This window comes from Stenella coeruleoalba, assembly GCF_951394435.1.
Source record: "Stenella coeruleoalba genome assembly, chromosome: 8".
Lineage (NCBI taxonomy): Eukaryota > Metazoa > Chordata > Mammalia > Artiodactyla > Delphinidae > Stenella > Stenella coeruleoalba.
The window spans coordinates 45,458,801-45,471,931 of record NC_137154.1 but is presented as its reverse complement, the minus strand read 5'-3'; the positions used below and the strand labels follow the sequence as shown (position 1 = coordinate 45,471,931).

The 13,131-nt window shown below is 36.6% G+C and overlaps 1 protein-coding gene across 5 annotated transcripts in view; it reads right to left on the bottom strand.

Annotated features, from left to right (window-relative positions):
* The window catches only part of SBF2 (SET binding factor 2), a 472,518-nt gene that overhangs the window by 42,438 nt on the left and 416,949 nt on the right, over positions 1 to 13,131 (bottom strand). For 4 of the 5 annotated variants that reach the window (XM_079929040.1, XM_079929042.1, XM_079929041.1 and 1 more), the window contains 2 exons: positions 7,672 to 7,868; positions 5,436 to 5,576 (listed from right to left, as the gene is read on the bottom strand). In XM_079929040.1, the coding sequence (XP_079785166.1) occupies positions 5,436 to 5,576; positions 7,672 to 7,868 (338 nt within the window). Of the gene's footprint in view, positions 1 to 4,449; positions 4,546 to 5,435; positions 5,577 to 7,671; positions 7,869 to 13,131 lie in introns of all 5 variants that reach the window. The other variant, XM_079929044.1, reaches the window with a different exon arrangement.

Sequence of the window (13,131 nt, the reverse complement as noted above, 5' to 3'; positions counted from 1 at the left end):
TCTGAACTCTGATCCCATTGCACTGTGATTACTTGCACATTTTATTCTACTTGATTGTGTACTCCAAAGGGCAGGGACCTAATCACATTTACTCTTATATCCATGCTGAGAGCCTGATATCTAGGTACTGCAAACATTTGTTGATTATTTTCTTTTTGAAAATTGATACATATGAGCTGTTGTAGTTCTCTACTATACCTTCAACTCAATTATTTGCCCTGAAAGAATGAAAAGGGTATTAATTTAAAAAAAATTAAGCACTTTCTCAAACAGAGCCTCATTAATGAAAAACTGCCAAGTGTTTATCACCTAGCAGAAAATCAGCAATGAGAAAACGGGCTGTACTGATATGGGGCCAGCAGGGCTTGGAGAACTGTACGTCCATCTGGCAATCACGTTAACCAAAGGCATTACACTACTGCATTGGTGGCGAGGTCTGCTTAGCTTCCTGAGTGATTCCTAGGTGTCAAATACTTGTCCTGAGCATGTAACACCGACCTGGAGCGGTGTTTTTCCAGACTGCAGGGTCCTCCTTAGTGGTTTGTGAAATCATTTTAGAAGGTCAAACCAGTATTTTTAAGGAAGTGAAACAGATTAGGGTGGAAAATACTATAAGCACTGCATGTGGTATAGATGAATATTGTTTCATGAAACTTTCGCTATAGTCTATATACATTTTGCATTGTGACTTAGTACTACCTTTGTGATATAAAATGTATATGTATACATATAGATATAAAATGTATTTCTTACTGTGAGCCATGATCAAAAGAGTTTGAAAGTTACTGGTCTAGGCCTAAGACACATTCTCCTTTATCTGCTTGCCTTTGGCCAGTGAGAAGCAACCTGGCTTAAGGTAATTTACATACAAATGTAGACTTTCCTCCCATTTCAGTGGAGTATTATGCAACAATAATGACAACAACCTCAACAATAATAATGGAACTAACATTTATTGAGCTCCTATTCATAACGAGCCACTTACTAAGTTAAGTGCTTTACATATATTATTTCATTCATTCCCCATAACTATTCTAAAGCTAGAATACTTTTTATTATCTCCATTTTACAGATGAGGACACTGAAAATTACGAAGTTTCCTGAATTGCTTAATATCATACACTAAGTGGTAGGACTGCAGCTTGAATCTGAATGTAACTGAACCAAACTCTTTATGTCTTGTCACCTAAGCAACCATGTGACCCTGGATCTGTCCAGCAGGGTCTGGCTAAGGAGACTGTTTCAGGGAAGAAGTGATACAGTTCATCCCACCCATGGGAGTGCAGTGTTGTTCAGAGCATGAGCATTTCCTAAGCAATGGTATTGTTCTCTCTACTCTGTTCAGAACAAAGGAGAGAAGGAAAAGAGATGCTTGGGTTGGACGTGACGACAGGGTATATTGAATTTATGGATGTGACCTTATGCCTAGCACAGTGCATGAGGTATAAGCTATATTCAGTGAAGGCTGCACTGAAATGGACTGACCTAATCCTAGTCCCAATTATGCTCTTGGCTGCTAAGTGATCTTGGCTAAGTTACATCATCTCTCAAAGCCTCCTAAAGTACCTGTCCTGGAGGTTATTTCAAGGATAAAATAACACTGTAGAGGAACTTAAAGGGCTATGAAAATGTAAAGGATGAAAAATTTAAAAGCTGCCTCCATGTGGCTACTTCTCAAATATACCCAGGTATTTCATTTTTATATTTAAGAGGCAGATTTTCTCATGGCATTTTTCTATACAACAAGATAATTTATCCAAGTTGCAAATACTTGCATTTTCCCCATGGGGCATAAAAGCTATTGTAATTTTAAATGAAAAGCAATTCACATCTTCATTTTTTCTTAACTGGTTTTTGCGTCAAAAAGGTTGCTTCCCCTGGCTTAGGAACTCTTCAACGTGCATGCTGAACGCTAAGTGACCACCCTCACTGAAAAAGGGTGAAGGAGAAGGTGAAGGTCAGTCTAAACCCTGGCTCATCAGAGTGGGAAAGGCACACAGTGTAAATAACATAAGAAGGAAACCTGCAATTAAGATTCTATGACAATGAAAGGAATGGAAAAACAGTGAAAATACAGACGAGGAAAAAGGAGAAGGTTAGGAGGGAGATTTCGAGACAGGAGGCTCTTCCCACACAGGGTAAATGAGGAACTGCTGGAGAAGTGGTACCCAGCTCTCTGGAAGAATGAAGAGACTCTGTACTCGAGGGTGGGAACAAGGAAATGAACTAATGTCAGGGCATGCAGGTGTCTACATATAGTCTTGCCCTGGCCAATCTGAGTGTGCGTCTACCTGCCATGTTCATGTTAATAGGGAATCTTCTGAGAATTCCCAAACTTGCTTGCCCCAGTCCATTCCTGCTTCTCTATGTGAGAGGGATGATGCTATCAGAGGAGACAAAGGAAAGCAGCGCCAGGGATCACAGAAGAAGTTGAAGGTGCCAGGAAACAGCCGTATCTCATCTTCCAGTTAATCACTGGGACCTTGGGAGATTTGGAGGCTTTGGGAATGAAGAATTAAGAGATGGAGTAAAATAATAAGATTTGCGTTTCTGGATCCTAGCTTAAGATACCAGAATGAAGGGACCTGGTTAGGAGCAAAAAATTGTCATAAGGAAACACACTAAGTTTACAGGAATTTTCAGAAGAAAATATTTGGGAAGGGGGTCAGAAATAATAATTATGGCCTCATTATGCATAGAAAAGGTCATAAACAGATTAAATAGGAGATTTTAATCCTAAAATGTAAATACAGCCTTCCAGGTACCTTTGAGAATAGCAAAGAATGGACTCATGACTAGAATGTAACCACTAGTGGGGATTCCCTTGTATAAAAAAGCCATGAGTCTGAGGCCAATATAAAAAAAGCAAAGATAATGTAGTTGAAACAGATTGGTGAATATCCTTGTGCCTTAGGTACCAACACAGAAGGAGAGACAGTTTTGTACCTAAAATTTATATTATGGGTCACCTGGCCCAATGGAGGAAGAGATAACATGTTGTTGATGAAGTTTACAAAGGCAAAACTCAAGAGCAGGGTGGGGATGGGAAGACTTCAGCTAACCAGACATATGCCAGAAGTTGCACCCTACTAAAAGTTAAAGGGAAAAGTTTCTGACGTGCCTGCTAATATAAGCTTTCAGATGGCAAATAAAGCAATAAGAACTGCAACGTCGAACCAAATTCTGACAGTTCTTGGCAACAAAAATACCAGAAACCTTAGGAGAAAGTCACTGTACTATCTTTTAGTTCAGATTCACCAAGAAAGAAATGATGAAAAGAATGAAGTTTGTGTCTTCAACTTTAAAACAATAGTATTTTAAAAGTTCCGGAAAAAGTTACATATGACTGTTATGGGTTTAACTGTGTCCCTACCCCCTGTCAAATTTCTTATGATGTAGTCCTAACCCCCAGTACCTCAGAAAATGTGACCTTATTTGGAGATAGGGTCATTGCAGATGTAATTAGATGAGGTCACACTGGAGTGGGGTGGACCCCTAATTCAGCATGATTGGTGTCCTTATGAAAGGGGAAATGTGGAGACAGATGCACAGGGAAAATGTCATGTAAAGATGAAGGCAGCGATATGGCTGATGCTTCTACAAGCTAAGGAATGCCAAAAATTGCCAGCAAACCACCAGAAGCTAGGGGAAAGGCGTGGAACAGATTATTCCTCATGGCCCCCCGAGGGAGCCAACCCTGACAACACCTTCGTTTTGGACTTCTAGCCTCCGGAACTGTGAGACAAATGGTTGTTTAAGCCACACAGTTTGTGGCACTTTGTTACAGTAGCCCTAGCAAACTAATACAATGACCTTAAGGCCTGATTAGGAAGATACTTGAAGAAGGGTGAAAGCTCTTAGGAAATTCTGCCATCATAGAAAGTTCTGATGAGGTAGGGAAAAAAGCATCTAAAGAATCAATATGGCTGCCAGGAGATGTGCATAGTAATCTTGGTTTTCAAAAGGAAAAAAAGTGAATTTTGTAAAATAGAGTCTTTACGTTGATTCTGAACCACTGTCTCTTACTCCTCAAACTAGCACTTCAGAGAACAGGAGTAAAGATAACAGGCACTGGAGGCACAGCCTTTGAGTCTGGAATCATGTCTCCCTAACTGTCTATGCTTCTGTGCTCAGCCTTTCTACACTGCAAACTTGGAGCATCATGGAATGCTGCCAGAGCTGAGTCACCATTTAGATATGTTCCCCTCCTCTCCCAGTGCTTCCAAACTCATCAGTATGTTAAGATTTCAGCAATTATTATACCTCTTGTCCCACGAGGCTAAACTCATCTGTCACCATGCTAGTAATAAATTTGATCATTCGTTTAGAAAAGGGTAATTAAAAACAAATTTAACCATAATTAGTTGATTTGAAGTATCACTATCTAGAAAAAAGTTTTCTGCTTTTAAGGTTGTATCAGTGCTCAGTTATAAAATCAATCTTACTAACCTCCTCGAGCAAAGCTATTGGATGGGTTTACATCCAAATGTCCTGGCACTACCTGCTTAAGCACAGTGGACATTCTTGAAGTCCTCCTTTCAGTCCCTAAAGTCAGCCAAAAAGAAGAACAAAAACCATGTCGTTCGGGTTAACATTACTCAAATGACAAAAAGTTATCTTCATGTGTAGCATGTCTAATTGCTGCCAAACATTGTACTTTTTAAGTACCCAAAGCTTTAATAGAGATAACAAGGCACTGTTACTATTTCCTCAGAGATACACACATCTGCAAGATTATAGAGAGTTAGGTTTGGCAAGTGCAATCAGAGAATTTAATGATAAATGAAACAAGGCATGCATGGTGTTACTTTACAAGAAAAGCCACTTTCTGCTTATGTTGAGCTATTCAAATAGCTGATTAAGCCAAGGAGACCAACTTCTCAAGTCACATGCTCCTGTGTCTAACACATTAGGGTTACCTCTACATGAACCCTTTGGGGTTCCATCACATGATAACTGAAACAGAATATTAGTACAAGTCTTAATGGCTTCATCCAAATCTAGTGAAAACAAACTGTACTGCAAATCATAAAAGGCTGCAGAAATTTCAGGAATTTCAAAGTTATACATGATGATTTTAATAAATATACATTTAATAAACAGATGTTCAACTTACACATTCAACTCTGTAATATTTTAAAGTCTATGTAAAACAGATTCCAGGAAAAAAAAAAATCCCACATGACTTTATGTTTTCCACCACCTCTCCTATTACTCTTTTAAAAAGGAAATAATTAAATCTCTAAATTTGGTTACTATTTACTAGAAGTTAATAGTGGTACCCTGATGTCTAAATAAAATAAAGTTATAGCCCCACAAGGTAAAACATTAAGGGGTCATGTTGAAGGAACAATGCAAATAACTAAAGAGACTAACCCTAGGAATGAATATGACCTTTCACAGTTGTCAAGAAGAAAAATATTATTAAATCTTACCTGGAGACAGAGCAAGTGCTGGCCTGACAGTAAGGGTGTTATTGCCACTGAGTTTCTGATGGACAGAAACTGCACTCAGTAAGGCTTGCAAGTACTTTTCTTGTTCTATGCTACTGGAAGATTCTAAAGAGGAGGTAGGAGCTATAAAAGGAAAAGATATTACATAAAACAAACTGTATCTATGTTAATAAAACAGGCTCTCTCTATATACATACGCTTATTCTTTCTATATATGGTCTTCAAGTTACCATACCCAAATATAGAAACCAGCCCCACTTAAAGCTCCAAACTATTAAATGGCTAACCCTCCTATGATATTGGTTTCACCACACCTACTTCTTGATTGCCTCATCATCCTCCCAGAAAGAGCCCAGGTCTGGAAAACCAACATACAGCCGGTCCTTCCAAGCACAGGTGCAGTTTCTCATCAACCAATCAACTCAAAATAAAGATTCATAAAAGACAACATGTCCTTGATGATCTCCCCCAACCACTCTGTCCATGCCACTGTTTGGGAGCAGAGGATGGAGCAGTTTCCCTCAGCATCCCAGAATGGGAAGAGGTGAGAATATCCCAGTACCAGTAATTTTATTCCAATTCTGTCACATAGGCCTAGGGGATATGAACTTGTAGAGGGTTGTTGTGGGAAGAGAGGAGGAAGATGAGAAGACAAGAGCAGCTGCTGCTCAATTCCCTGGTCCTTTTGAAAGAGGATCAAAAAGTATGCACAGATGGAAACAACTGTCAGAGCAAGTCTGGGTTGGAGGGAGTCTGAGCCTGGCTTGTGTGGAGTAAAACAGAATCACTGAAATTGGCCCAGGCACTTTAAAGTGGCATCGGGAGGGATTCACTGGAAAGACAATAGATATTAACAAATTTTCTTACAAGGTGAATAGGAAATAAATAATTAGCATTACTATATTTTTGTATTTTATCAACTTTAAGGTGCCATCATATTTTATAAACTCTAAAATGTCATCAATTATAAGATGCACCACAATTTTATGTACTAAGACTAAAAAACTCTGCCATTTAAACCATGACACAATTATTTCTGTCACATGAATTGTAAGTTGCATTCCAATTTCAGAGATATTAAAATGTGAGCAAATGTGTGAGCTCAAAAACGTGAAATATAGTAAATTTATATTGAAAAATAAGAAACCAGTGGAATAAAACAATTTCAATTTTTCTAACTAAAAGTTCAGTGATATGTGCATTAATGCTTAGTGATATGCTCATTAATGCATTAATGCTGAAATGATTCTCTCACTTTATATAACCTACATATGCTGTGTTCTATTATACCCATTATGTGGCTTGGGAGGATTCCTCTGGGCAGAAAAAGTTAAAAGCCAACTGCCTTCAATTACACAAAAATGCCAGGTGAAATAATAAAAATAACAACAACAACAATAATAATATAGCGTGGTGTGTGTCATGCCCTCAGTCAACTGAATGATCAAAGATGTACTGGCCAACTTTTAACTTTCAGGAAGGAACAGATGAGAATAAAGAAGAGATATCAAAAAGCACATGGTTCTACGTACTGAACCACTGAACTTGAGTGAGTTCATTTCCAAAGAGGAAAGAATGCAGCAGCCATCCCTAAACTGGATCTGATATCTTAGCGGTCCTTGTTTAATTTTATTGAGCATCTACTTTAAGCTAGAAGTTATGAGAAAGCTTAGCAAAATATAGCTCCCGACTGACCTCAGACCTCAGACATCGTGCTCAAAAATATCACTTAGTGTATCTTTTTTAAGTTGGCCCGTGTGTGTGTGTGTGTGTGTGTGTGTGTGTGTGTGTCTTGTAGGAATGAGATAGGATATCTTATACCACATGGGACAGAATCCCTATTTGCTTCTGAAGCAGTTAAATATATTTAATGCTTCCCAAAAGAAAAGAAAATGATTAGTATATGTAATCTGTTTCCATCTGTGGATACTCTGGTTTGTGAAGTGAAAACAGCCTAGAACCAAAGACTTCATTATGTTAATTTCTATTAAAATCCAAATATAAACAGACATATTAAGCAAGATGGCAAATTCAAGGTGGAGCCCCACATTGTCAAGTCTAGTTCTTAAGCTGTACATGTATATAGCACCGTGGAAAAGGCTATGTGTGAGAGGCTCGATGAAAGGGTACAACTGGCATTCCCAGATTTTACTTCCTTCATTTTTTGGAATACTCTGAAGTGGAAGGATCAGAATACTGCTGTAAGAGAGCTGCTTACCTGCCTGAGGGGAGTTCTGAGATTTAAAAAGGCCAACTACTCCCTTCCCATGGAATCCTCCAGATCGCAGAAGAAGGGTACTGCTTCTTGAGTTCTTCCAACATACAACAGGCAGGCGATTGTGTCGATAGCAGCGGGCTACTCTTGGTAAACTACTGTCCTGTACAGCTTGAGGTACAACTAAAAGGCCAGGATAGCTTTAGGGACATGGAAGGGAGAAAGAGAATAATTTGGATGGGCGAGGAGGGGTGGGGAGACGAGAAGAAAAAAGAAATGGAGAGAAAGAGAATATAAGAACATGAATATCATAATATCATAGTAATTTTCTAAGACTCAAACATATTGGTGGAGTGGTAAGACACATATTTCAAACATGAAACTAAGTTTTAACTCAGTTCTTTAGGGTTTGAGAAGAAAAGGCCTAGATGGTGAAGACAGCTAACTCATCCACTAATCTGTATTATTATTATTATTTTTAATAAGCCTACTTCAGTGATACTGCAGCCTTTTGCTAAGGAACAAGCTTAGAAAATGAAAACGTTACAAAGAATTATTAAAAAGGCTTCTGTTAAACATGATTTCCCTTGCCTTATACATGACTTGAAATAAAGATTGCAAGATTAATGTATTTTTAAAAATTAATTAATTTATTTATGGCTATGTTGGGTCTTCGTTGCTGTGTGCGGGCTTCTCATTGCAGTGGCTTCTCTTGTTGCAGAGCATGGACTCTAGATGCACAGGCTTCAGTAGTGGTGGCTCATGGGCTTAGATGATCTGCGGCATGTGGGATCTTCCCGGACCAGGGATCGAACCCGTGTCTCCTGCACTGGCAGGCGGATTCTTAACCACTGCGCCACCAGGGAAGTCCCAAGATTAATGTATTAGTGTCAACTTTATGAGAATGACAAATCAAACTGTCAACTCATTGGATTGCTGAAATGACAACAGAGAATAGAGTACACTAATATTTAGACTGCCAGAGATGGTGAAAGGATTAAAAATCAAAACCAAATGATCTTTGGTATGAAAACAATTCGTTCAAATGTCAAGTACGTTTAAATATTTTATTAACACTACATGTTGATAATTAAAAAAAAAGATTAGCTCGTAAAGTTACAGGATATGATGCTGGGAAAATGAAAAACAGGCAAGAGACCTTGTTTTTAAAGATTACTAAGTACTAGAAGACAGGCAGCTTTCAGAGCATTTCTTTCCTTTAGTTTATTTAGAAATATTAGACCAAAGAGATTTCATATTAATAACCTCCTAACCTCTAATCCATGTCTTTTTTTGTGACTTTTTTTATTATGGTAAAATATACCTAACATGAAATTTAACATGTTAGCTGTTTTCTGTGCACAAATCAGTGACATTAATACTTAACCAGAGATACCTTGGAAGTATTCTGAAAACCTAGTACTTCCATGCTTCAGGAAGTTACAGGCTGTATTCTTCTAATACCACAAACTGATAAAGAGACCTAGCTACAGACATAATCATTCAAGAAGACTTGAAAAGCAGTTCCATTATTTAGGGCCCTCTATTTCTTTTTAGAAATCCATATCACTAGCACCTAGGTCAAGAAATGGACCATAACCAGCATCCCCTGTGTCACCTCCCAATCACTATTTCTTCCTCTTCCTCCTCAAAGATTATCACTATCCTTGACTGCTAACAACATGGATGAGTTTTGCCTGTTTTTTTGAATAAAAAAGGAACGAATAGAATTTATTTTTTTGTGTCTGGCTTCTTTTGATCAACAGTATGTTTATGAGACCCATCCAAGCCTTTGCATATAACTGTAGTCTGTTCATTTTCATTGCTATATAGTAGCCCACTATGTGACTATACTATTTATCTATTCTTCTATTGTTGATTTTGAGTAGTTTCTAGTTTTTGACTATGTAAGAAACACGTTGCCATGAACATTCTTGCAGTTGTCTTTTGGGAGAACATATGCATTCCTAGATGGAGTAGAATTTCCAACAGATACATGACAGATTGTGCACTGTTCAATACATGTCTAGAAGTTTAGTAGATGCTGCCAGACAGCTTTCTAAAGCTGTTTAACCAATTTACAGTCACACCAGCAATAAAGAGTTCTACTTGCTCAACATTTTTACTAGCATTTTGTATTGCTGGTCTTTTAACTTTTAGCCATTTTTGCAGGTATAAAGCAGTCTCACTGGGACTTTAATTTGTATTTATCTGAAGACTAATAGGTTGAGCATTGTTGGAGGATGGAGGGAACCAAAAGTACCCACCAAACTGAGAAGGCATCTTGAGACTAAAAAATCAGACAGGCAGCCCCATATAATTAATGGATCAGTTTATTACAGGGTAACTAACTCATAGGGTGGGATCTAGATCGGGTGAATAATGATGAGGAAACATTCTCAACTGCACTCCAAGCCACTGAGGGGCCACTGGGACAATTTTATAGTTAACCTAGGGTATGGGGGTAGGTGCTTGAAACAGGATGTGCATTCTCAAGTTAAGAGATATGAATAGGTAACTAGTCTCATGGGTACTGGGAATACTTATGGGAAGGTTTTCATCATTGTTTGGGGACTAACAGAGCATAGAGGCTACCTAATGATAATTAAACAATATCTATTAACTACAAAGCTCTTGATGACAGAGAAGTGATTCACTGCATAGTACAGTGCTTGGTAGGGTCAGCGAAAGACAGGAGAAACCGTAAGGGCCCAAGATGGCATCAGTTATGCTAACAGCCATACAAGCATCTTTTCAGATATTTATTGCCCACCAGGATATCCTCACAAAAGAGGATATCCTCTGCCATTAGTTATTGCCTTTTTACTCTCTTAATGATGTCTTCTGATATATAAGACTTCTTAATTTATCAATTTTTTACTTTCTGGATAGTGTTTTTCCTGTCTTAAATCTTTCCCTACTTCAAGGTCATGAAGATATTCTCCTGTCTTCTGGAAGCTTTTAATTATTTTAACCTTTTACGGGTAGATCTACAGATCAATGGGAATTGATTTTTGTCTATGCAGTGTAAGGTAAAGGTCAAAATTAATTTTTTTCTTGTATGGATATCCAGCACCATATATTGAAAAAAACATCTTTTATCCACTGCTCTTAAGTGCTATCTTTATCTTAAACCCAGTGTTCTTATATGTTGAGATATTTCTATATTCCCTCTTTTGCTCTAGTGGTCTGTTTGTCTATTCCTGTGTACCTCCCATACTGCCTTAATTACTGTAGCTTTATAAGAAGTCTTGATATCCTGCAGTGTTATTCTATAAGACTATCCTGACTACCTCTAGCCTTTTGCATTTTAGTGTAACTCTTAGAATCATCTTTTCAATTTCTGTAAACATTTTTCTGGGATTTTGATTGGGACTGCATTGAATCTATAGATCAATGTCTGGAGAAATCACAGTTTTAGAATATTGAATATTCTAGTCCAAGAACATTAAATATCTATTTATTTGTATCTTTAATGATCCTTAATATTGTTTTGACTGTTCCATGTAGAGGTCTTACTCATCTTGTATTAGATTTATTCCTAAGTACTTAATGTTTTTTAGTGCGACTTTAAGTAGTATCAGTAGTACTAAAATAACATCATTTAAAATTTCATATTTTAATTATTTGTTTTTGGTACATATATGACTAATTTTTGTATAATGACCTTGTACCAGTGACCTTATTAAATTCACTTATTAATATAACAAGTTTATCTGTTGATTCCTTCAGATTTTCTATGTGTATAACAGATCATCTGTGAATAATACAGTTTTATTTCTTTCTTTTCAACCTTTCTGACTTTTATTATCTATTTTTCTAGTCTTTTTGTACTTCCTAAGACCTCTAGTACAACACTGACTGGAAGTGGTGATAGTGGGCATTCTTTTCCTGATCTCAGAGTACAAGTTTTCAATAGTTTACCATTAAGTAATTTTTGCTATAGGATTTTTTTAGACACTTAGGAGATTAAGGCGCTTCCCCTGTATTTCCAATTTGCTTAGGGTTCTTCTGTAAAAAATCATAAATATATATTACACTTTATAAAATGCTTTTCTGTATACAATGAACTTAAAACACTTCGTAATTCTTTTAATGTGGTGAACTATGCCGATTAATTTTCAATTGTCAAGCCAGTTCTGTATTTTTGTAATAAACTATACTTGTTTATGATAAATTCTGCATGAAATGAAACTTTTGTCATTATGAACCATCCTTTTTTATTGCTAGTAAAATTTTACTTTAAAAATCTACTTTAATATTTATATAGTGACAATAGGTTTTTTTAAAGGTAGTTTTGCATGGTGTATTCTTTCTGTTCACTTTCAACCTTTTTGTAATCTTGTACATTAGATAAAGCCCTTAAAAGCAGCATAAAGCTTAAAAAAATTCTGATTATATTTTTCTTTTAATTGGAGCATTTATCAATTTATAAGTAACATAATTACTGATATATTTGAATTTAAATTTACCATCTTACTCTTTGCTTTCTATTTGTCCCATCTGTTCCATACTTCCTTGTCTCTCCTTTCTTGCCTTCTTTTGGATTATTTTTTATTATTCCATTTCCTTCCTTCTAATAGTTTGAGGGATTTATGTTATTTAATATCACCATAAGTTCTTTATAATAAGTGTTCTAATAAGTGGTCTGTTAAGATTTTATTTTGTTTCTGACAGATTGAAATGATAAATAATGTCTGTTTTCTCACTGTCAGGTATGATTTTGATAGCAAGCTTCTCAAATAGTAGGACATCACACCTTACACCTTCGCTTACACTTATATACAAAGAGAATATAGTTAGAACGATAGAGTATCAGGAAAATTACTGCATACTCAACAAAATCACAGCCTTTCAGTACTTAATGCAAAAATTTTATCTGTCCCAAATCTCACACTATACTCCCAATCTGTTTCTCAAGTTTCACATTGGTATTTGTACATTTAAATTGTCATTTAAAATGAGATATCTATAGTTCTTTGAGAACAGTAGGATTCAAACTAATAGTAACATTAAGACAACTTTCTAAGACATGTACAAGGCTTACAACTTACAAAGTACTTTCACAGCATTATTGTATTTAATCAAACCAGTAATTTATAAATGCAAAGAATAGAATTTACCTGGAAATGAAAATGATTAAACTTGTGGATGGTAGAAATGTAGTTTTAAAAGATATAAAGCATGGAATAGGGCTTAACAGATATATAAAACAGCAATAGACAAAAGAACAGAAAAAAGAACGTGTTCATTTACATTCTTTAAGTAATATCTCCTGAAAAAATTCTAATTAGACAGCATAAGGAAACCCTACCTACACTTGGGTTAGCAAATTACAGCCTGTGGGCCAAAACTGGCCTTGCCCATTTATTTATGTGCCGTCTATGGCTGCTTCAGTGGCAGAGTTGAGTAGTTGCAATGAGAGAACATATACCCTGCAAAACTGAAAATATGTATGTACTA